The following is a 25231-nucleotide window of genomic DNA, read 5'->3' as shown; positions in this document are numbered from 1 at the left end:
AGTCTCGGCAGAAGTCGAACTATCTGTCCGTGGGAGAAGCATGGGGGAAGAGAGAAGATTTTTTTTTGCCTTCCATCACAGTGAAGGGGTGTCTGGAGGAGTCACTGTGATGGATGTTTGTGTTAAAATTGTGTGTCTTGTGTCTTTTACTCTGTATTGTTGTGGCTGCGTGGCAAATGATTTTCGTTCAATTCATTTTGAATGACAATAAAGGTAATTCGGATTAGTCGATCTTGGCATCATGTTCAACATGGTCATTGTGGGCTGAAGGGCCTGTTCATAAGTGATAGGAGCAGAATTAGGCTATTCGTCCCATCAAGTCTACTCCAAACGATCTATCTTCCCCTCTCAACACCATTCACCTGCCTTCTCCCCATAACCCCGTGTGCTAATCAAGAATCTATCCATCTCTGCCTTAAAAGTATCCCTTGCCTTGGCCTCCACAGCCAGGCCTCTGGGATGCTGTACTGTTGTACGTTCTACATTCTGAGGAACTCTCTGGCTTCTCGTCTGTTTTGGAATGTCACACGTCACTCAGCAATTGGAGAGATCACTCCAGACATTTTTTTTAAACCTATTTAAGTGGATGTAAAAGTTTTGTTTTAATCCATCACTGCCACACACGTAGGGCGTTAAAAGAAAAGCCAAAGACATTTTTGCCGCCCCCTTCTCTCCACCTCCTCGTAGCTTCGATGTGTGAAAAGGGCTTCATTATATCTCCCACGCTCTGTGATAATCCCTGATAAATGGAGGTCTGTGGGCTGCAATCATACTGGCCAATTGTGTTTATCTGAGAGAGTAATAAACTCATTTAAAAAACATTAATCCTTTCCTAAAATCACATATTGTACAAACAAGTGTACTGCTGTTTGACAGGTATTTCTTACCATTATGAAGGTGGTGTTGGCCACTTTCTTACCAGTCATTGTAGTGGTGCATTCTAGCTAACCTTTACCTCTACTAACATCTGATATCAACCCATTTGTTTCCATTTTATTGCAAGTACATTTGCTTTTTATAATATTGCCAGCTGCACAGCTCCCCCGCAACCCCATCCCATCCTCGTTTCATAGAGATTTACAGCAAGGAAACAAGGACTCGACACATGCCGATCATTTCCTCCCATTCCCATTGATCCAAAAATAATCTAATTTTTAAAAAAAATCTCCCCGCATTCCCATCAACTCCCTTCTCACCAAGGCAAACTTTAAGCAACCATTCAATCTTCCACTTTCTACATCTCTGGGATGTGATAGTAATCCAGAGTGCAAAGAAGGACTCTATACAGTCACAGAGAGAACATGTAAACACCACGCAAAGTTAGAATTGAACATGACACACTGGAGCTGTGAAGTAGCAGTTTTACTAGTGCATCACTGTGCTCATTTTTTCAAACTATTTTGTTTCAATTATATTCATTTTAGTATTCATTGCTTTAAGCTACTAGTTCTGTTGCTCTTCTTTACAAGACAGCTTTATTGTGACCTTCAATTTTATGCATCCAGGCTAGATTAGATAGACTCGATAGACTCGACGAGACTGGATAGACTCGGCTTGTACTCGCTGGAATTTAGAAGATTGAGGGGGGATCTTATAGAAACGTACAAAATTCTTAAGGGGTTGGACAGGCTAGATGCAGGAAGATTGTTCCTGATGTTGGGGAAGTCCAGAACAAGGGGTCACAGTTTAAGGGTAAGGGGGAAGTCTTTTAGGACCGAGATGGGAAAACATTTCTTCACACAGAGAGTGGTGAATCTGTGGAATTCTCTGCCACAGAGGGTAGTTGAGGTCAGATCATGGGCTATATTTAAGAGGGAGTTAGATGTGGCCCTTGTGGCTAAAGGGATCAGGGGGTATGGAGAGAAGGCAGGTACAGGATACTGAGTTGGATGATCAGCCATGATCATATTGAATGGCGGTGCAGGCTCGAAGGGCCGAATGGCCTACTCCTGCACCTATTTTCTATGTTTCTATGTTTCTAGATCTGTTGGTATTGCCATGTCTACTCTTCAATGCAGAGTGCAAGTATCACTTCATTCTGTTCTCTGTTCATTGTGTGCCCAGGCAATTTTGGATGAAACCCTCACCTTTGAGTGTTCCAGAGACTCAAACCTACATACTTCCCCAAAACATACAGAACATTTAAAAATAGAAGAACACAAAGTGGTTGAGTTACCCACTGACGTTTAATTTCAGCCATATGAAACATTACCACAATAGGATCAAAAATACTTATTCCACATTAAGACTCTTTATCTGTTCACGTAGTTTGTTGAGTACTTTGACTCACTTTATCTTTCCCATGTATACTGAAGTGATCAAGAGTGATCCCATCTATATTGTGCCATAGGCCCCTTTGGATAACTGTATAATTGTTAACATAAGATCCAGGTGATAGGTTTCATGTTAATATATATGTTCTGAGAAAAATGGCTCAGATCGAAATGAACATCCCTGCAGTTAATTATTTTTTAATTAATTTTAATGGGACCTGGTATTGGTGGCAAAGCCAGCATTTATTGGAGTTAAGAAAAGCGTAATATGTAACCATGCCAACATGAGTCTTTACAAGAGATAACACCAGGAGAAGGAAAGTAATGAGTAAAGGTGCCCTTCCTGCACATGATGGAAACTTAAACAACTTCCGTAACACTTTAGTTCACATGTACATTTAACCTCATGTCCTACATGGAATGGCCAGTTCCTGCAAGAAAATTCCCAGGCCAGAAAAATCTTCTGCAAACCACAGTTTCAGACGTGATCCATTGTTTTGAATACACTTGTGGTCTGTGAGCATGAGATGGTTGTGGGGGTGGGGATGAGGTATCCATTATCGTATTTAGCAAATGCTTAAAAATGCTAAAGTATGTAAACCAGTCTCAGCAGGGGCAGAAGCCACAACCTATCAATCTCCCAACAAAAAGCAGCCGAGGCTTTGATCAAATCATGGGCTTGAGCAGGATTAGTTGCTTCAAGAAAGTCACATCCAAAATGTGCAGTGGAAAGAATGATGAAGGGAGGTATGAAAACGTGAATTTCCATAGATCTTGTCCTGGTGATGGTTCCACACTTCCAAATTAGCTTTGATTCTGCCTTATCTGGAAGATTATCGTTGACACTTCCAATATATGTTGAGTTGATTCTGCTCACAATAGAAACTTGTGTTTTTAGCAAGATCGGTGTAGAATGAGGCATGTGTAGGCTGATTGATAATGACTTCAGTGCTTGCAGTTCCAATTCCTGTTGGAGTTTAAACTGTTTCTTTCATGTGTTAAGAGGTACAAGGCAGGATTTGATCTATCCAGGTTTAATTGATAACTGCTGCAGCCAACACCATTATACTTACATAATTTTCATGTTGTTCAGAGACTCTACTTCACCATTAGCACAGAGCGCGGGGACAGAAATAGGTTGATTATCATTAGGAAAAGACATGGAATAGGTGTTCCTGGAATCACATACCTCACTAGGTGCACTCAGCACTTCAAGAATGCTGTTGAGTAATTCAATGCAATACTTCAGCTCTTGGTGTTGCTCATCCTTTTGTAACAACAGGGCCTTCAGCTCTTCGGTCATCATGGGAAGCAGCACGTCCCGGCATTCTGCAGAAAGCACAGGCGTGTGAGAGCCACATACTGAGAACAGACATGATGAGCAGGAAGGGGCACAGGCTTGAAGATTTGAAACCACCTGATAAACAGTGGACCTGATCACAAAACTGTCGGATGCTAATTATTTTTAATCCAGCTTTCAATATTTGCCATCCCTGGCAAGGTCATGATTATTTTATCCATCACCGGCATCCCTTGAATTGAGCGGCTTGCTCGGACATTTAGATTCGTAGTGTCATTACAGCCCCATGGCCAAACTCATCCTTGCCAACCAAGATGTGCTAATCCCATTTTCCTGCTTTAGAAACATAGAAACATAGAAAACAGGTGCAGGAGTAGGCCAATCGGCCCTTCGAGCCTGCACCGCCATTCAATATGATCATGGCCGATCATCCAACTCAGTATCCCGTTCCTGCCTTCTCTCCATACCCCCTGATCCCTTTAGCCACAAGGGCCACATCTAACTCCCTCTTAAATATAGCCAATGAACTGGCCTCAACTACCCTCTGTGGCAGAGAATTCCACCTCATAACCCTTGGAACCTTTCCTATCCATGTACCTGACCAAATGTGTTTTAAAGCTTGTAGTTGTACCTCCTCCAAAACCTCCTTACATACACCCACCACCCTTGTGTGAAACACTTGCCTCTCATATCCCCCTTAAACCTTAAACCTTTCCCCTCTCAACTTCATCCTATGCCCTCTACCAATGCAGATTGGGAGGTCAATAAGACTTTTTTTAAATTCCCCCAAGATGAGTGGTAGAATGTGGGGGAATGATGAGAAGGTGGAGAGAATGGAATTGGGATTATCATAGATGGGAGCGAGATGGTTAGTGCATCTCAAGGGTCTGTTTCCATGCTCTACAACTCTATAACACTGATACTTCCATTGAGTATCATATGCAATTAACATTGCCCAGTTGGTTAATTAACCATTATTAATCTACCCTTCGTGTAGATGAGGCATAATAAGCAAAAAGGAATAAGTTGCAAGGCCTCAGTGAACTAGAGGGAATGGGACTGATATAATTGCTCTGTAGGGGGCCAGTCTAAGCTCGATGAGCCATGTGTCCTCCTTCAGTGTCGTGATCAGTAAGTAAATAAAGATAGATGTTGAAATGCACCTCGTTAATCGATGTCCTTTACAGGAAGAAAGCCGCTGCCCACACTTGGTATCCAACTCCCACCAGAATGGTCTAGGAAGCCATACATCTATAATAAACCTCTATCTGCAGCATCAAGTCAAGTCAAGTCAAGTCAAGTTTATTTGTCACATACACATACACGATGTGCAGTGAAATGAAAGTGGCAATGCCTGCGGATTGTGCAAAAAATGAATTACATTTACAGTATATAAATTAAAGTTAATACAGAGAAGACAAAATTTAGTCCCTGGAGTTATAATAGTTAACAGTCCTGATGGCCTGTGGGAAGAAACTCCGTCTCATCCTCTCCGTTTTCACAGCGTGACAGCGGAGGCGTTTGCCTGACCGTAGCAGCTGGAACAGTCCGTTACTGGGGCGGCAGGGGTCCCTCATAATCTTGCTTGTGCTCGATCTACACCTCCTGATGTATAGGTCCTGCAGGGGGGCGAGTGTAGTTCCCATGGTGCGTTCTGCCGAACGCACTACTCTCTGCAGGGCCTTCCTCTCCTGGGCAGAGCTGTTCCCAAACCAGACTGCAGTGTTGCCGGACAGGATGCTCTCTACAGCCCCAGAGTAGAAGCATTGAAGGATCTTCAGAGACACTCTGAATTTCCTCAGCTGTCTAAGGTGGTAAAGGCGCTGCTTTGCCTTACCCACCAGTGCGGCAATGTGCGTTGCCCACGTCAGATCCTCTTTGATGTGAACTCCCAGGTATTTAAAGCTGCTCACCCTATCCACAGTAGACCCATTTATTTCCAGTGGCGTGTACGTCCTTGGATGTTGAGCCCTTCTAAAGTCCACAATCAGCTCCTTAATTTTTTTGACATTCAAGAGGAGGCTATTGTCCTGACACCAGAGTGCCAGATCAGCCACCTCCTCCCGGTAGGCCATCTGGCTAAAACGTCTCAAGGAGAATAAATGTCATTCTTATCAGTGGCATGCACAGCCTACGATTCAATAATACAAAGATTAAACTTGGGTCAGGTTGATAGCAGGTTCAGCCCAGATCACCAGTCAGTCTGATGATTGAACCCAGATTCACACATGCATTTTAGCAACGCCTCCCCTGGAATTGTATCCCACAACAGTCAACACCAACGAGATGACCAGTAAGAAGCAATTTTAAATGCCTGTTAGCTCAGAGGTGAAATAAGATATTTTATTTTGTGAGGGCGGATATGAATCATTCACTAAACCAATTTCATTTCAAAATGCAATTTTGTTTTGCCATTCAGGATGAGGAATCTTTAAAATTAGCCTTGGAGGTCAACTGCATAAAGCACTGAAATTGCAAAAAAAATCTGGACAATAACTAATTTCATTCTTTAAATAATTTCACTGCCTTTCTCATAGTGTCAAGCACAGTATACCACCAAGTTAACAGGTCAAATCAGCCAGCTGTGATTTCTGATCTCAGATGAAACTCCTCAGGCAGCAGCTGATGGATGCAATCAATGACCTTTGTACTCTGGCCAGAGAAGAAAATCTACTCGGCTTCCTGAACCTCATCGCTATTCAAAACCAACACCAAAAGGTGTGAATGCAGGAGAGAGGACTAATCTTGCTAACAATGTTGAGTTGGCCTGAGATACTTGTTGCCATGAGAGAACAGTGATCACTTACACTTCATACCACTGGAATCTCTTAGGAATCATCTCCAATCGCAATCTCATGGTACAGTGCTCAAGATATTTTGGAGATATTGATCACACATTATAGACAATAGACAATAGACAATAGGTGCAGGAGGAGGCCATTCCACCCTTTGAGCCAGCACCGCCATTCAACATGATCATGGCTGATCATTCTCAATCAGTACCCCGCTCCTGCCTTTTCCCCATACCCCCTGACTACGCTATCCTTAAGAGCTCTATCTAGCTCTCTCTTGAATGCATTCAGAGAATTGGCCTCCACTGCCTTCTGAGGCAGGGAATTCCACAGATTTACAACTCTCTGACTGAAAAAGTTTTTCCTCATCTCCGTTCTAAATGGCCTACCCCTTATTCTTAAACTGGTACATGGATAGTTTAATGTTTCCTGCCTCTAACGTGTCCAACCCCTTAATAATCTTATATGTTTCAATAAGATCCCCGCTCATCCTAAATTCCAGTGTATACAAGCCTAGCTGCTCCAGTCTTTCAACATAGGAAAGTCCCGCCATTCCGGGAATTAACCTAGTAAACCTACGCTACATTCAGGGGATGTTATCAATATCTTTAGTAAAGCTACCAATGCTTTCAAGAGAAGGAGATGAATATCTTCAGTGGAGTATGGCAGACACTTTCACGACAGTCTGGTGCATCTGCTTTGTGAAGGCTAACCAACAACAGTTGAGATGCAGATGGTAACCTTCGTCTTCAGTGAGTGTGGCTAGTCAACACCATGAGGATAGATGCCCCATGCATCCAGAGAACTGTGGCAAAAGCTTCATGATAAAGTGGTCAATATGTTCACAGGAGATAAATCAACACTGTCAGAGCGAATGCTAAAGCATTTGAGAAAGAGTAGCTACCGAGGTGAAACAAGAGTGATGAAAATTCAGGAAAAGTTGGTCAACAGTTTCAAGGAGAGTTGGTCAATTTGCAATTGATGAGTAAATAGGCTCAACAAAGGGTAAGACAAAAGCTAGGCGTTTTACCATTATTAGAATTTGAAACAGAGATGTGTTGTCAATATCACACTGCAGAACAGTTTTCGATAAAATAACATCCACTTCAAAGTCAACGTATTTGGACTGAGTAATGCAACAGAAATAACAGATGAATCATGCACAAGTAATGCAGGTACAGAGGGCCAATAAATAAACCGCACAGAGGAAAACTTCAAATCTTCACGGATCCACGTTCAGTGTTACGTGCGGTCCCAGACTATCAGAATTTGTGGCTTATTCAACCCACAGGAGCATTAAAGCACACTTGGCACCAAGTATCTCAGGCCAACTCAGACGGTCTTATCACTGCTCTGTATCAGCACCGAGACCTGTACATGGTCAGCAAACGCAACCAAGCCCGAGGGTCCTGCAGATGTGTAGTAAAACAAACAAATATGTCTTCAACTAACTAGGCAATGGTAAAAACATAGAAACATAGAAACATCGAAAATAGGTACAGGAGTAGGCCTTTTGGCCCTTCAAGCCAGCACTGCCATTCAATATAATCATAGAAAACATAGAAAACATAGAAAATAGGTGCAGGAGTAGGCCATTCGGCCCTTCGAGCCTGCACCGCCATTCAATATGATCATGGCTGATCATCCAACTCGGTATCCTGTACCTGCCTTCTCTCCATACCCCCTGATCCCTTGAGCCACAAGGGCCACAAGGGCCTTCTGTGGCAGAGAATTCCACAGATTCACCACTCTCTGTGTGAAAAAAAACTTTCTCATCTCGGTCCTAAAAGACTTCCCCCTTATCCTTGAACTGTGACCCCCTCATGGCTGATCATCCAAAATCAACCCCTTTCCGGCTTTTTCCCCATATCCCTTGATTCTGTTAGCCCATAGAGCTAAATCTAACTCTCTCTTGAAAACATCCAGTGAATTGGCCTCCACTGCCTTCTGTGGCAGAGAACTCCACAGATTCACAACTCTCTGGGTGAAAATGTTTTCCCTCATCTCAGTCCTAAATGAACTACCCCTTATTCTTAAGGGCATTACATCTGTCAAAATGACTTGCTGAGTGGTTTCCTAATAGAATCCAGTGGCAGAGATTGATCTTGCTGAGAACCCAGATTGACTCAGGGACCTGGCTGTACGATACTGCACAAGTTAAACCTGGTGTCAGGTGCATGGGCCACCCTGATCTCACGATGATTTGTGAGGCAGCAAAAAAGAAAGTAGAAGGGAAAATAATCGCAATCACAATCACAATAATACTTTATAAATAAGAACCATTTCTCAGAAATTAAGTTGGTTGATTTGTGTTGGAAAATAACTGCAGATGCTGGCACAAATCAAAGGTATTTATTCACAAAATGCTGGAGTAGCTCAACGGGTCAGGCAGCATCTCAGGAGAGAAGGAATGGGTGACGTTTCGGGTTGAGACCCCTCTTCAGTCTGATGTCAGGGGAGGGGGCGGGACAAAGATAAGATGTAGCAGGAGACAGGAAGACAGTGGGAGAACTGGGAAGGGGGAGGGGAAAGAGAGGGACAGAGGAACTATCTGAAGTTGGAGAAGTCAATGTTCATACCGCTGGGGTGCAAACTGCCCAAGCAAAATATGAGATGCTGTTCCTCCAATTTGCTGTGGGCCTCACTATGACAATGGAGGAGGCCCAGGACAGAAAGGTCAGACTGGGAGTGGGAGGGGGAGTTGAAGTGCTGAGCCACCGAGTTGGTTTATTTAATATTTTTGCTTACATTAATTGTCTTTATCTTTTAAACGATTTATTTTATGTCTTGCAGTTTTTTAAATGTCTCCGATTGCCAGAGGCATTAAGTATCTCCACAGCTTTGACAGCTACAATGCTGGATCAGAACCTAGTCAGCTACTGAATCTTTCAGGGCGTTTTGGGATCGGGGAGTGGGCATCTGCTTTTTAGAGACCTTGGCATCACTCATGCCACATCACTGTGGTGCTGGATGCCAATCCATGTCCAGACCTGGTCACAATGGCATAAGATGGCCATGAATGCTCAATGTGAGTAGGGTGCCCACACTGGCAAGTCTTGCCCCATTTACCTTTAAACAGGAGATACTACAAATCTGATGTTTTTTTCACCATGCCTGCAGCACTAGTGCAGGTATCAATTCCAGTAACTATGGGGTAAAATTAGTTAACTGACACAAGCCATGGATAAAAGCCATAGGGACTTCCAATTGACTTGCCCTTTGTCACAGGCTTCAGTGCAGTTATTCACTGAGCCACCCACACAATGCATTACTGCAGACTTTCACAATGCAACTGGAAACCTCGACAATGTTAAAGAGTTAAAAATAATTTATTGTAATACTTTTGTTCACTTTGAAGGGAAGCGGGAATAGAAATTGCTATTTTATATGGATAGAAAATGGAATAGTGCGGGCTCTTGCCTTGCCTGTAAATTGGATTTCACCCTTAATGGGGTGCCGTTTTGTTTAACACTGGAACTCATGCAGGACTTACTGAAAAAAGAAATTAAAATATTGTCCAAAATCTAGATTAAAGAGGTTTCAGAGTGATTTACACGCAGATCCAAGCACTGAAATGGAAAGTATAAGAAAATAACTGCAGGTGCTGGTACAAATCGATTTATTCACAAAATGCTGGAGTAACTCAGCAGGTCAGGCAGCATCTCGGGAGAGAAGGAATGGGTGACGTTTCGGGTATAAGAAAATAACTGCAGATGCTGGTACAAATCGATTTATTCACAAAATGCTAGAGTAACTCAGCAGGTCAGGCAGCATCTCGGGAGAGAAGAAATGGGTGACGTTTCGGGTCGAGGCCCTTCTTCAGACTGAAGAAGGGTCTCGACCCGAAACGTCACCAATTCCTTCTCCCCCGAGATGCTGCCTGACCTGCTGAGTTACTCCAGCATTTTGTGAATAAATCACTGAAATGGAAACGTTGCTGTTTCTCATTAGGAGTAGCGCAGCAGTAGAGTTGCTGCCTTTCAGTACCAGACACCCGGGTTCGATCCTGAATACAGGTGCCGTCTGTACGGAGTTTGTACATTCACCCTGAGACGGCGTGGGTTTTCTTCCGGTGCTCCGGTTTTCTCCCACACTCCAAAGATGTAGAAGTTTGTAAATTAATTGACTTTGTTAAAAAAAAAAAATCAAATTGTCCCTGGTGTGTAGGGTAGTGCTAGTGCTAGGGGACGATCGCTGGTTGGCATGAACTTGGTGGGCCGAAGGGCCTGTTTTTATGCTGTATCTCTAGAGTCTCAGGAGAACACAGCTACTGGCAATCTGCTGCACATCTGTGAGGCGGGTGTCCGTGCCAACCAAGATGCTCCATCAAGCCTTGTCCCATTCGCCTGAGTTCAGTCCATATCCCTTTCTAACTTTTTTATCCATGTACCTATCCGAATGTCTACTAAATGTTATTAGTATACCTGCCTCAGGTACTTCCTCGGGCAGCTCGATCCATATGCCCACCACCCCCTATATGAAAACGTTGCCCCTCAGGTTCATATTAAGCCTTGCCTCTCTTACCTTAAACCTAAGCACTCTAGTTCATGATTTCACTCTCCTGGAAAGACTCTGTGTAGGCACCCTATCTATTCCTTTTATGCTTCCATGGGTGTCTGCCCTTAAAGGCACACTCCCAACAGCAGAAAGGCAACAGCAGCACACGTTATGGGTACCTTGGAGCAGCCGAAGGCTGGAGGAGAGACGGAGAGAGCTCCTGGACTCGGTGAAAGGGAACTGGACACAGTTGGCAAGAGGTGGTCTCTCTGTGCCATTTGGACAAGGAAACATGTAATGCCTATCAGGGGAAGAGCCTGGCAAGAGTGGCTCCAGCTGTTTCTCCTAGATGTGATATTGCCCAAATACACAGGTAATTCCCCTAACAAACATCAGGGTAAACTGCATACTGCTGAAAACAAATAAAAAACTGAAAACGCTGATGATACTCGGCAGGTCAGGCAGCGTCCGTTGAAAGAGAAACAGAGTTAACAGTCCGGTCTGCTCTTCTATCAGAGAAAACAAAACAAACTGCTGGAGGAACTCAGCGGGCCAGGCAGCGTCCATGAGGGGAAAAGGACAAATGATGCTTTAGGTAAGAGTCTTTCTCAGACTGGAGATGGGTTTGGACCCAAAACATTGTCTGTGCACTGCCCTTCACGGATGCTTGCTGCTTGATCTGTTGAGTTCCTCCAGCACTTTATTTTTTGCTCAAGACTTTGTGGACTGGTGCCAGCGGTCCTGACCCAGGACTTTGTGGACTGGTGCCAGTGGAACCGCCTCCAGATCAACGCGGGGAAAACCAGGGAGATGGTGGTGGATTTCCGCAGGCGCAGCCAGGTCCCCCCGACACCGGTGAATATCCAGGGAATGGACATTGAGAGAGTGGACTCTTATAAGTACCTGGGTGTTTAGCTCAACAATAAACTGGACTGGACTGATAATATTAATGCACTGTATATGAAAGGCCAGAGCAGACTGCACCTGCTGAGGTGACTCGGGTCATTTGGAGTGCAGGGGGCACCCCTGAGGACCTTCTTCGACACTGTGCTGGAATCGGCCATTTTCTATGGAGTGGTCTGCTGGAGCTGCAGCGTCTCAACTGCTGATAGGAAGAGACTCGACAAGCTGGTCAGGAAGGCCAGCTCTGTCCTGGGTTGCCCCCTCGACTCAGTGCAGGCGGTGGGAGAGAGGAGGATGATGGCAAACCAGCATCTCTTCTGTTTGGTCCACATACCACAACCCAGTTAAATTATTAGTGGCTTATTACCCTGAACCAATAAGTGCTGAACGACCTGCTGGGTATTCACTCCAATTTCAAGTTTCCAACGTGTGCAAGATACATCTTCTGGATGCACTGGGACGCATCCTCAGTGATGTGGCCTGGGGTCATGGGGTGTTTTGGATCTCACAACAGCAGACACCCTCGCCCAGGCGACCCAGCCGGGGTTGATCAGGCCCCGACTTGCATCCCAGCAGCAACTGCCCATGGATCAGCCCTCTTGATCCAAAGCCATCTAGTGGCTTTCTCTGCGGCTTCACTTGCGGATTGAATGGCCCTCTTCTTTGCCAGCCCCGTAATACCCAATTGGTTGAGTGCTTTGCAGAGTGAGCGTCCTGCAAAGCCTCTGCAGCCCACCTCTATGGGTTCATAGCGTGTCTTCCAGCCTCTGTGCCGGCACATCTCCACCAGCTCCTGGTACTTTGCGCGTTTCCTCTCATTTGCTTCTTCCATACGCTCTTCCCAGGGCACTGTCAGTTCCAGAATGATCAGCTGTTTTGTCACTTCGGAGGTGATGATCATGTCTGGCCGGAGTGCTGCGGAAATGTCAGCTGTGTGCCCAGATCGACGTGCAGCTGCCAGTCAGTGGCCGTGTAGAGGAGGCCCGCCCTTGTTTTTGGTTGTGGGCGAGGCTTCTCTCCAGCTTTGACAAAAGTGATTGATTTCTTCGGGGCATGGTGGTATTTGCTGCTACTGATGGCAGTGGCTATGCTCTCAGCAGCCACCTTAAGCACCTGGTCGTGGCGCCACCGATAGCGACCTTCCCCAAGGGACTTTGGGCAGCTGCTGAGGAGATGTTCTAATGATCCCCTTCCAGTGCAAAGTGGGCAGGAAGGTGTCACGCTCTTGCCCCAGACGTGGAGGTTTGCTGGGCTTGGTAGGGCATCGTAGACAGCTTGGACAAGGAACTGGACGCGCTGGACGTCTGCCTGCATGATGTTTGACCAGGTAATCCTGCGCTGCGGTATGCTCTCCCACCTTGTCCACGCTCCCTGCTGCCTGAGCCTCACCATCCTGCTCACAAGCTCTTCCTCCACACCTGCTCGCACCTCCTCCTGGATGAGATGGTGTCTCTCCTTGCCCTGGGCCTTGCCCTGGGCCTTGCCAACATGGGTCTTAGGGAAGTATCCCAAGCCCACTCTGCCAGTTGCCATGACTCCCACCAATGCCTTTTGTCTTAGGCGTGACTCTGCCACCTCCACTGCTTTCTCCGCCCTCCATTTCCTCCCTGTCTCACCTCGATGCCAGCCGATGACACCTTCTGGTCCCTGGAGTCCCTGTACTGTAGGGCTTCTCTTGTCCGTGCCACCATAAACTCTTCAGTGAGACCACTGAATGGGAGCTGTAAGATGTTACTGGTCCCATACAGTGCTGCACTGTTGAGGCTGTGGGGAAGGCCAAGCCACTTGCGAAGAAAGCCACTGATCTTCCTTTCGAGGGACTCAACTGTGGTCAATGGAACAGCGTAAGCCAGCAGGGGCCACAGGACATGGGGCAGGATGGAATGCTGATAGATCCAGGCCTTGAATCTGCCAGGTAGGCCTGACTTGTCGACTTTGGTGAGCCAGGCTTCAAGGTCTTCGATGGACTTTTGAATGGCAGCAGAGTCTTTCGGAGTTGCGTCAAAGGAATGGGTGACGTTACGGGTCGAGGGATGGTTCTGTGTTTTCTGGTTCTCTCCAGCTGAGCACTGGTGAGCAATCATGACATTAAGCACTGGAGTGCAGCTAGGATCCTTTTTCCTACATTGCGGACTAAAAATATATCAGATTTATCAGATTCCTTGTTGAAAAATACCTCTCTGCTTGGGAGTCCTTCCCCCCTCGGCAATCAATGCATCCTAGGTACTGAAGCTGTTGATGAGACCTCCTCACTACCTTTCCTCGTCCGATTGTTGCTGTCATTCTACAACCTGTGCCTTACGCGCCTAGGGCTCCGAGTCTGAATGCTGATCTTCCCCTTGCTTTACTGAGTCACGCAGCGTATGCAACGCAAAATAATGAGGTGGCTGCATCTGCCAGGTTATGTGCTGGAGGGCTTGCCTATACCATTGTAAGCACTGGGATCTTATACCTAGCAGCACAACGATAACGATACCGTTACGGCTCTCGTTGTAGCGCCGCTCAACAAGTGCTGCAAGACCAGGAATTGATGCCAGGAACCAGAGAAATCGAAGGCCGCCCCGACTCCCCAGTGCCCATCTGCTGGGCAATGATGGCTGAGCAACGTCTAGCCACTCAGTCTCCCTGACCATGAACTCAATGAAGTTCTTCCTGTGTGTTTAGTTTATTTAGTTTAGTGATACAGCGCGGAAACAGGCCCTTCGGCCCACCGAGCCCGCACCGACCCGCGATCCCCGCAGATTAACATTACCGTACACGCAATAGGGACAATTTTGCATTTGTACCAGGCCAATTAACCTACAAGCCTGTATGTCTTTGGAGTGTGGGAGGAAACCGAAGATCTCGGAGAAAATCCACGCAAGTCACGGGGAGAACGTACAAACTCCGTACAGATAAGCACCTGTAGTGAGGATCGAAACCGGGTCTCTGGCGCTGTAAGGCAGTATAAGAAAATAACTGCAGATGCTGGTACAAATCGAAGGTATTTATTAACAAAATCCTGGAGTAACTCAGCAGGTCAGGCAGCATCTCAGGAGAGAAGGAATGGGTGACGTTTCGGGTCGAGACGTTTCGGGTCGAGACGAGCTGAAGAAGGGTCTCGACCCGAAACGTCACCCATTCCTTCTCTCCCGAGATGCTGTAAGGCAGTAGCGCTGCTACCAAGCCACCATAGCACCCCGGTGCTTCAATGAAATATGCAGCTGACTATGAGGAAGGTTTTCTGGTGTTCTACAACTGCCTTGAACAACGAGCAATCAACAAAAAAAACTTCCGTAAGAAGAAGGTTGGAAGTTTTCTCAAAACTTCATTGTGGTCACATGATTGCTAGCTATGGCTGTCTGCTGCTGTGGGAAATGCAGCAATACTGACAAACCTCAGTGCCCAAGATCCCACCACAGTAGCATCAGAGGAGATGAATTGATTTCTTCCTTGGATGGAAATTGTGAGGCAGCAGAGATGTATTGTTGGAAGACCAGTTGGAAAGATCCTATAATGGCAAGATAGGGTTCGAAGAAATGGGACTATAAGACGTTCTCCCAGTGCAATCGGACTCAAAGATGTCTGAGCCATTGGCCTTTCATTAATATTAATCGCCATAATGCCGCACCTTATATCCATCAATGGTTCCCCCCGTTCCCTATCTACCACCCCACCCACCCAACCCACAAAACGAACAGGAAAGTGTTTAACCTGTGCCATCTCCATCCCAGAATCAAACTCAACTCCAACCTCACTCACTGACCACGAGAACACAGGTGACACTTGCACAGGTGTGCTGAGACAAGAATCATAATTGATTCTCTCAGCATGTACCCAATGGGCCAAATAATACAGCAAGGTTCGGTGGAATGAGGAGAGATCTGACAAACTGGACTTGTGCTCTCTGGAGGTTTCAAGAATGAGAGATGAGCTTATTGAAATACAAAATTCAGAGGGTGCTTGACATGGTAAATACGATGAGGATGTTTCCACTGATGGGGGAAAACTAGAACATTGAGTATTGTTTCAGGATGGGGTGACGGGCTGAAGTGGTGAAGAGCCTGTGTTGTCTTCTTTCAGAGATCACTGAATCTTTGGAAGTTGCTACCACAGAGGGCAATGGATGCTGAGTCAAAGGCCTTCATTGATATGCCTATGTTGCAGGAATCAACAGTTCTGGGCATGAGGCAGGCAATTGGAATTAAGGCCCAGCATCGGTTAAGCCATGCTTTTATTGAATGTTGGAACAAGCTCAGGGGCAGTAGCTTCACTGCTGCTCCTGTTTCCTATGTTCCTGTGATGTTTGTAATTCAAGCCTTGGTGCCCAAACATATCTACAATATTCACTTCTATCTTTTCTCAAATGCAGAGCACAGCAGCAGTTGTGATGTAACCAGGGTTTTCTTCATGTAGCAAGAGCTTAATTTTAACTTCCTTATTTCCCAGTCTTTACCAAAACGCACTGCTGCAATGACACTGTTGCAAAGTTGGAAAATGCAGAAGCCAATTAGCACCCAGCAGGTTCCAAAAAACAGTAAGGCTAAAAATCATTTGATCTCCTTTAGCTGCTTTGGTTGAAGAATAAACGTCCACCCATAAATTAGGTCAACTCTCCACTGTTTTTGACTAACAACATTTCAACAATTGAAATTAGTTAGTGAACGGGCTATGTTATTCCTTTTGGTGTTTAGTCTGGCATTCTCTGAAGCAAAATTATCTGTCTTTCTGTATTTAGTGAAATAATTACCCGTCAATACTGAAGCCCACAGCAAGGCTCTTCTCAGTTTATGTTGACTTGATTAATCTGCTTTAAGAAGGTGGTGGGTACCATTTAATTAGTTTATCTTGTCATCATGTTCAGCACAGACACTGTGGGATGAAGAGCTGTTTGTGTGCTATGTTCTAATTAGCCTTGTCTTCAAATGAGGAAAGGTTAGCAAAATGCTCTTGCTTGGTATGATTTTTATTTCATCTGGGCTCACTGTTTCTACTCCCAAATAGTTTCAGAGAATCACCATTGCTGTTATTTTTCACTCCTCAAAACCTTTGGATGAAAGCATTTTTTTATGAAGCCCTTAGACATCAAAGATGGACACAAAAGGCTGGAGTAACTCAGTGGGACAGGCAGCACCCCGGGATAGAAGGAACGGGTGACGTTTCGGGTCGAGACCCTTCATCAGACTGAAGAAGGGTCTCGACCTGGAACGCCACCCATTCCTTCTCTCCAGAGATGCTGCCTGTCCCGCTGAGTTACTCCAACCCTTTGTGTCTATCTTCGGTGTAAACCAGCATCTGCAGTTGCTTCCTACACGTTAGACACCAACGTTTATTTAGCCCAAATAGTACTCGAGGACAAACGGTCGTCGGTGCTGTGGCAGCCTGAGGCGTGAAGGGCAGCGCTGGGGGCAGTCAATGCGCATCTGGGGCATGCTGGGGGTTGTAGTCAATGTGAAGGAGTCGCCATTGGGCAGAAGTGGACTACAACTCCCATCAGCCTGAGCGCTTGGGCGGGGAGCGAGAGAGTCAATGTGGGAAGGGAATGACATCAACATTTGATATCCCCAAACAATACACCCACTTGGGTTACTTGGACAGGTTGTGTGAGTGGGCGGATGCATGGCAGATGCAGTATAATGTGGATAAGTGTGAGGTTATCCACTTTGGTGGTAAGAATAGGAAGGCAGATTATTATCTGAATGATGTCAAGTTAGGAAAAGGGGACGTACAACGAGATCTGGGTGTCATAGTGCATCATTCACTGAAAGGAAGCATGCAGGTACAGCAGGCAGTGAAGAAAGCCAATGGAATGTTGGCCTTCATAACAAGAGGAGTTGAGTATAGGAGCACAGAGGTTCTTCTGCAGTTGTACAGGGCCCTAGTGAGACCGCACCTGGAGTACTGTGTGCAGTTCTGGTCTCCAAATTTGAGGAAGGATATTCTTGCTATTGAGGGCGTGCAGCGTAGGTTTACTAGGTTAATTCCCGGAATGGTGGGACTGTTGTATGTTGAAAGACTGGAGCGACTAGGCTTGTATACACTGGAATTTAGAAGGATGAGAGGGGATCTTATCGAAACATATAAGATTATTAAGGGATTATGTGGATATATTATAATAAAGTACTAGACCAAGTGGACCCATTGGGGCACCTCTCCTGCATTGGTGCAGCACCCCCTCCCCCCTTCCCCTCCCTCCCCTCCCTCCCCTCCCTCCCTCCCCTCCCTCCCTCCCTCCCTCCCTCCCTCCCTCCCTCCCTCCCTCCCTCCCTCCCTCCCTCCCTCCCTCCCTCCCTCCCTCCCTCCCTCCCTCCCTCCCTCCCTCCCTCCCTCCCTCCCTCCCTCCCTCCCTCCCTCCCTCCCTCCCTCCCTCCCTCCCTCCCTCCCTCCCTCCCTCCCTCCCTCCCCTCCCTTCCCCTCCCCTCCCCTCCCCTCCCCTCCCCTCCTCCCTCCAACCCCACTCCCCCTCCCTCCCCCTCCCCCCATTCCATCTCCAACCCCCCTTATCCTCCCTCCTACCCCCTCCCTCCTCCCCTCCATTCCCCTCCCCTCCCCTACCCCTACTCCCTACCCCCTACTCCATCCCCTTCAACCCCCCTTATCCTCCCCCCTCCCCTCTCCCTCCCTCCCACCCCTCCCTCCCTCCCTCTCCCCTCCCTCCTCCCTCCCTCGGAGATAGATATAAACTTTAAAATGTGAATAACTTTAAAAATATAACACCGATTTCAATGAAACTTCTTCCATTAGCACCAAAGGGATGACGGTGAGTAAGGTGGGCCTAAAATTGTCGCGCTATCGTGTACCGTTTTGGCTGTAGTTCAGGAACAAACAAACAAACAAGAGTTTTAGCATATAGATTCATATCGGTGGAATGGGAACTCCTTGATATATGGACTCAGATGGCACCAAACTTCACTGTGGGCAATTTTTAATCAAATGTGCAAGGCCAAGCCACAATGCCATGGTGGGGAGAAGAGTTCTCACAGAAGCAACTTTGAAGAATGTGTGGCTGTGGATCGAAATGCCGGTATGCTTTTGGAGAACAGTGAATAGCAAGGAGTTCCAACGTTAAAACAAAAGACACAAAGTGCTGGAATAACTCAAGCGGTCAGGCAGAATGTCTGGAGAGCATGTATAGGTGACATTATGGGTCAGGACCCTTCTCAAACAGACTTCAAACATGCCCAGAGTTAGTTTACGTGCCACTGCAAAAATAAAAGCCCTAATCCAATGGACTACCTGAAGAAGGGTCTCGACCCGAAACGTCACCCATTCCTTCTTTCCCGAGATGCTGCCTGACCTGCTGAGTTACTCCAGTATTTTGTGTCTACTTTCGGACTACCAAAGGAGTTGATTGAAAGGAAAACAGTTTGGATAGTGTTATAAGGTGATACATTGCTTAGTTCTATCACCCTCTAATCCTTTATGATTCACCATATCTTTGCACTGGGACTTCACAGAGAACTGTTGTTTCTGGGTCTTTACTCTGGTTCAATAGGGGCCTGTGTGTACTGGGACATACAGAGACACAGAACACACTCCACCCCCATTGATCGCCCCAAAATTGCATCAAAGTAGAGGGACTTGATGCAAAAACTTTTGGATCATACACAAAAGGATATACATCCAAACCAGGCAAACTTAAAGTGTGGGAAGGAACTGCAGATACTGGTTTACACCAAAGATAGACACAAAATGCTGGAGTAACTCAGCGGGACAGGCAGCATTTATGGATAGAAGGAATGGGTGATGTTTCCGGTTGAGACCCTTCATCATAAGAAAGATGTGGTCGTGGCAGAAACTGCTGGATTTAAGACCTTCCTGGTGGGAGATGGAAGTGTAGGGTGACTGGACATCACTTAGTGCGGTCACGGTGGCGCAGCGGTAGAGTTGGTGCCTTACAGCGAATGCAGCGCCGGAGACTCAGGTTCGTTCCTGACTACGGGCGCCGTCTGCACGGAGTTTGTACGTTCTCCCCGTGACCTGCGTGGGTTTTCTCCGAGATCTCCGGTTTCCTCCCACACTCCAAAGACGTACAGGTATGTAGGTTAATTGACTGGGTAAATGTAAAAATTGTCCCTAGTGGGTGTAGGATAGTGTTAATGTGCGGGGATCGCTGGGCGGCGCGGACTCGATGGGCTGAAGGGCCTGTTTCCGCGCTGTATCTCTAAATCTAAATCTAAAAAAAATCTAAAAAATCCATAGGAAAGATGAGGCTGTGGGGGCCTGAAGAAGGGTCTCGACCCGATACGTCACCCGTTCCTTCTATCCAGAGATACTGCCTGTCCTGCTGGGTTACTCCAGCATTTTGTGTCTACCTTCAGGCAAGCCTAAAGCCGAGAGACACAGGAGACTGCTCAATAGTTCAATGTTGCTTTAGGCAGATGCTTGAACCTGTGATGTAAAGTCAGTACACTCCCTCGTTCTCAGTTTAAATACTTTTAAGGAAGTGGGGGTGGAGGAAGAAGTTGGGAAGGGGCAAATAACAAAATCTAAGCAGTGGGACCAAAATACAAGACGATGTCGAGGATTTTAAGCAACTGGATGTTCACAATGAAATTGTATCAGGAATTATAAGTGCTAATGTGGTAGATTTCCCTACAGAGGATCATTGCGAGTGCAGGATGTTCTTGTTAGAAACAGGCAGGAGTTTAATTTCAGTGTTCTAATGAATGGGGAATGATGTCATTTAGCCATATGTTATTTACACCATTTACATCTGAAGATATTTTTTGTAGCACTTCAAAGATCTCCACAAACAAGAGGGACTTGAGTGTCCTTACTCAATTTCACCGTGTACGACCTGCTTGATGCTACTCCAACCTGGCAGGGGCTTTGGAGCAGGTAAAATCGCTACTGAAGTTTTAAAATATGTCGAAGATAAGTTCACAGATTTCTGCCCCATTTTGGGAAGAGGAGAGCATGTCCAGGATAGGACATTGACACAACTAGTGGGGCCGTTACCTTACAGTTCCAAGGACCCGGGTTCAGCCCTAAACTCCAGTGCTGCTCGTGTGAAGTTTCCACGTTCTCCCTGTCTCTCCAGGTCTCTCTCTGGATGTTTCAGTTTCCTCCCACATCCAAAGTTGTACAAGTGACAGCTCTGGAAATTGGGCCGACTGTTCCAATGAGCGGTCGAATCCAGGAGGAGGTGTTTTGAATGTGAAGCCAATAAAGTGGGAATCGTGTGGAATTTGTTTCAGTGGGAGCTTGAAAGTTGAATGAAAGGCTGAAGAACCTATTTCAATGCCGTTTGACTGTTCGACAAAAACTTTACAGATTCAGGATTTCGATTTTGAAAATCATAGTCACATGCGGTACAGAAACAGTTGTACAATAGCCATCAAGCACCGATTGTGGCACTAATTGTACCATAATCCATTTTAGTTTAGTTTAGTTTAGAGATACATCGCGGAAACAGGCCCACCGGGTCCGTGCCGACCAGCGATCCTCATTGATTAAGTCATCAGTACACCGTACATCAGTCTGAAGAAGGGTCTCGACCCAAAACGTCATCCATTCCTTCTCTCCAGAGATGCTGCCTGACCCGCTGAGTTACTCCAGCATTTTGTGTCTATCCCCGTTTATTAACACTATCCTACACCCACTAGGGACAATTTTTACATTTACCAAGCCAATTGACCTACAAACCTGTACGTCTTTGGAGTGTGGGAGGAAACCGAAGATCTCGGAGAAAACCCACAAAACGTCCAAATTCTGTACAGACAGCACCCTCCTGCGCTGCACTCGCTGTGAGGCAGCAACTCTACCGCTGTGCCACCGTGCCACCCCCATACTATTCTCCCCACGCTCCTGCCAACTCTCCCCTGGACTCTACCACTCACCAACACATTTGGGGCAATTCAGAGTCGCCAATTAACCTGTGAACCCACATGTCGTTAGAACGTAGGAGGAAGCTGGAGCACCCGGGGTTACAAGATACGGTCGTAAGAAGAACGTGCAAAGTCTAGGCAGCACTTTTTTTTACCCTTAACACGGAACTTTTTCTATTTTCAGCCGATAACGATAGGATCAATGTGGATCACTTCCCAATCTTAGGATCCATTGAGAGTGTCGGAGCCGTTTACCCTTAAATTAGTTACTGTTATTTTATTATGGCCATGTTTAATATTTCTAATTTCTATTGGTCTGTACTTTGGTAGGTGGGATTTGGTACGTAGGGGGGCGTGTCTGTTGGTGTTTTTGTTGTTGTTCGTCCTTCGGGTTGGAAGATGACCATGACTTCACTTTCAATCATTATTTTGACCGCTGATTGGGATCGCCGCCAGCCGCGGTGTGTACGAGGTTGAAGTCACGACTTACGTTTGACTTGGATTTAAGTGAGGGGGAGTTACGCAGATCGCCGGCCTCACTCTCTCGTCCCGGCCTATCGGGTTCCAGCAGCAAGACATAGTCGGGACGGCTGGGGACAGGTCGGGATGGGGTGGATGGTCAGAAGTGCCCCACGTATCTCACTCGTGACTACATCTGAGGAGGCTGGTGTAGCCACAGGGACTGGGGGTCAGTTTAGTCTCGGAGGATGGAGGGAACAACACACGGTAACGACCACACGGTAACGACTGTGTTGTTTGAAGAGGAAACAGTTGATAAGAGCGATAACCTATGAATTATTCTCTTGAGTTGTGCTACTTTAATAAAGAGCAATTAATCACGAAACAGCGTTTGGAAGATTCCTTTGTGCTATCTCAGAGTGTGGTGTGTGCGTAAGCTATACCTCCACCACATCCCCGAGCAGTAATGGCTATCGAAGTTGGACTTTGAGAAGGTCTAGAAACCACCATTTCATTACAGAGGGCTCTGAGTGTCTCAGGAGAAAGAGCATGGAAGTCGAGAACAGCCAAAGAAGGAAGTTTTCTGTCATTCAATCGACACTCTTCCCCTTCTCTCCATCCCCTGTCCCAACTGTGGCAGAAACTGCTGCGCCCCTCATACCGCTCAGCTGCACACTCGGGCATTTTACAGTGATCAACGAGCCACAACCACGGGGGTGGAAGTGAGAGTACTTGGGGCACACATAAGAGTCACAGCCACGTCTGGATCAACGAAACGAGTGCAGAAGCAAGTCATTCCCCAAAGTCTGAAGAATATACTCCAGATATGTGCCCAGTTATGGGCTGAAGGGCCTGTTTCTGCGCTGTATCTCTAAATCTAAAATCTAAAAATCAGTCATGAGTGCAATCCATGTAAAACCTTGATCTGTGCATATTCAGGAGATGTTCGTCATATATACACCATACATCAGTGCACAATTGATTCTGTGCAGTGTTTTAGGGACACAAGAGACTCCAGATGCTAGAATATGCAGCAAAAAAACAAATAGTGGGAGGAACAACATGGGTTAAGCAATATCAAAATTTGTGCACTTTGCATAATACCTGGTTTAGCTTTGTTTGTTTTTTAGAGCATAGACTTTGCACAAAAAGTCCTTGTATTGACTTTCTCTCCTGAGGTTCTTCCAGTTTAGAAGTAGCATAGTGGTGCAGGAAGCAGTTTTTTGGCCTCCCAGCTGTAATCTCGGCTACTGCCTATCCGGAGTTTGCCGTATGGGTTTCCCAGGTGCTCTAGCTTTCTCTCCACGTGTCAAATACACCTGGGTAATTAACCACTGTGAATTGCCTCGCATGTGTATGTCTCTCGATGGTGACTACACCCGAAAAGTTCAAAATGTCAGTAGGAGGGACCGCATCACCAACGCCCAGCTCTACGGGGAGATCCCACCTCTGACCGAGAAGATCAGGTGGAGAAGGATGAGGCTCGCTGGTCTTGCCACCGCCACCCAGAAGACGGAACCCGGGACGACCAAACAAGACCATGCTGAAGACGTTGATGGAAGACGCACATGTAGAGACAAAAGAGGGGCTTGCCCGCTGTATGGAGGACAGAGATGTGTGGGGCGTCCGTCACTGTGCCCGTTGGAAACCAGCACCACTGCATCACTAATGGTTTTAACAATTTTAATTAATGAATTAATGTAAGTGAGTGGTGAATTGGGAGAAACCACCTTCACCCAATTCAGCACTCACTTACATTAATTCATTAATTAAAATCGTTAAAACCATTAGTGATGCAGTGGTGCTGGTTTCTGACGGGCACGGTGACGGACGCCCCACACATCTCTGTCCTCCATAGGAATAATAAGGAATAAATAAATCAGATTAGGATAGCTGGGTGATTAATAGTGGATGCAGAGATAATGGGTTGAAAGGCCTGTTTCTGGGCTATATGACTTTATGAGTAAACCTACCGTCGCACCAAGTGACACGGGGGCACGGAGATAGAGCTGCTGCCACACAGCATCAGAGCCCTGGGTTCAATCCTGGCGATGGCCGCTGCCTGCACAATGTTTGCACGTTCTCCCTGTGACCACGCTGATTTTCTGCAGGTGCTCCGGATTCCTCCCACATTTCAAAACCCAGCAGATTTGAAGGTTGAATCGGCTTCTGTATGTTGCCCCTGGTGTGCAGAGTGTGACTAGTGTACAGGTGATCTTTGGTTGGCGCGGACTCGGTGGGCCAAAGGGCCTGTTTCTACGCTGTGTCTCGAAACTAACTAAACTAAGCAAGGGAGGGAGTTGTAATAAAGATAGAATCATTAAAAACATGCTAGAAACTTAGAAAGGAAGGGTTTAGGGGGATGTGGGTGTGAATTTGGTCAGTAGTTCTCGTGACAGAGGGAGAGGAAGTACAATCTTGAGATTTTGTCTCAGTTTTTCTCTCTCTGTGAACAAAAGCGGCACGGTGGCGCAGCGGTAGAGTTGCTGCCTTACACCGAATGCAGCTCAGGTTTGATCCTGACTATGGGCGCCGTCTGTACGGAGTTTGTACGTTCTCCCCATGACCTGCGTGGGTTTTCTCCGAGATCTTCGGTTTCCTCCCACACTCCAAAGACGTACAGGTTTGTAGGTTAATTGGCTGGGCAAATGTAAAAATTGTCCCTAGTCAAGTCAAGTCAAGTCAATTTTATTTGTATAGCACATTTAAAAACAACCCACGTTGACCAAAGTGCTGTACATCTGATTAGGTTCCAATGGAAAAAAAATGAAACATACAGTAGCACGCAAACAGTTCACAGCGCCTCCTCAATGAGCCTCAAACGCTAGGGAGTAGAAATAGGTTTTGAGCCTGGACTTAAAGGAGTCGATGGAGGGGGCAGTTCTGATGGGGAGAGGGATGCTGTTCAGGTGGGTGTAGGAAAGTGTTAGTGTGCGGGGATCGCTGGGCGGCGCGGACCCGGTGGGCCGAAGGGCCTGTTTCTGCACTGTATCTCTAAATCTAAATCTAAAAAATCTAAAAAAGTTGGTTTGCTGAGCATGTACCACAGCCTTTTGCTATTAGCCACACATAACAGAGACAGACAAACATAAACTTCCAATAACTGCAACATTAACTCATTTGGTCTTCATTCCCTCCAGTCTATCCATCACTCTCCTACCTACTTCAAAACCTCGAGCTCTCTAGTTTGTTCTCTTT

General features: G+C 46.4%; 1 protein-coding gene across 1 annotated transcript in view; it reads right to left on the bottom strand.

Annotated features, from left to right (window-relative positions):
* LOC144600250 (dedicator of cytokinesis protein 2-like) overlaps positions 1-25231 on the bottom strand; it is a 706150-nt gene that overhangs the window by 437587 nt on the left and 243332 nt on the right. Inside the window, exon 26 of the mRNA XM_078411810.1 lies at positions 3463-3602. Within this exon, the coding sequence (XP_078267936.1) occupies positions 3463-3602 (140 nt within the window). The remainder of the gene's footprint in view (positions 1-3462; positions 3603-25231) is intronic.

Source organism: Rhinoraja longicauda, chromosome 14 (assembly GCF_053455715.1).
Source record: "Rhinoraja longicauda isolate Sanriku21f chromosome 14, sRhiLon1.1, whole genome shotgun sequence".
Classification (NCBI taxonomy): Eukaryota; Metazoa; Chordata; class Chondrichthyes; order Rajiformes; family Arhynchobatidae; genus Rhinoraja; species Rhinoraja longicauda.
This window is presented reverse-complemented; position numbering and strand designations above follow the sequence as displayed.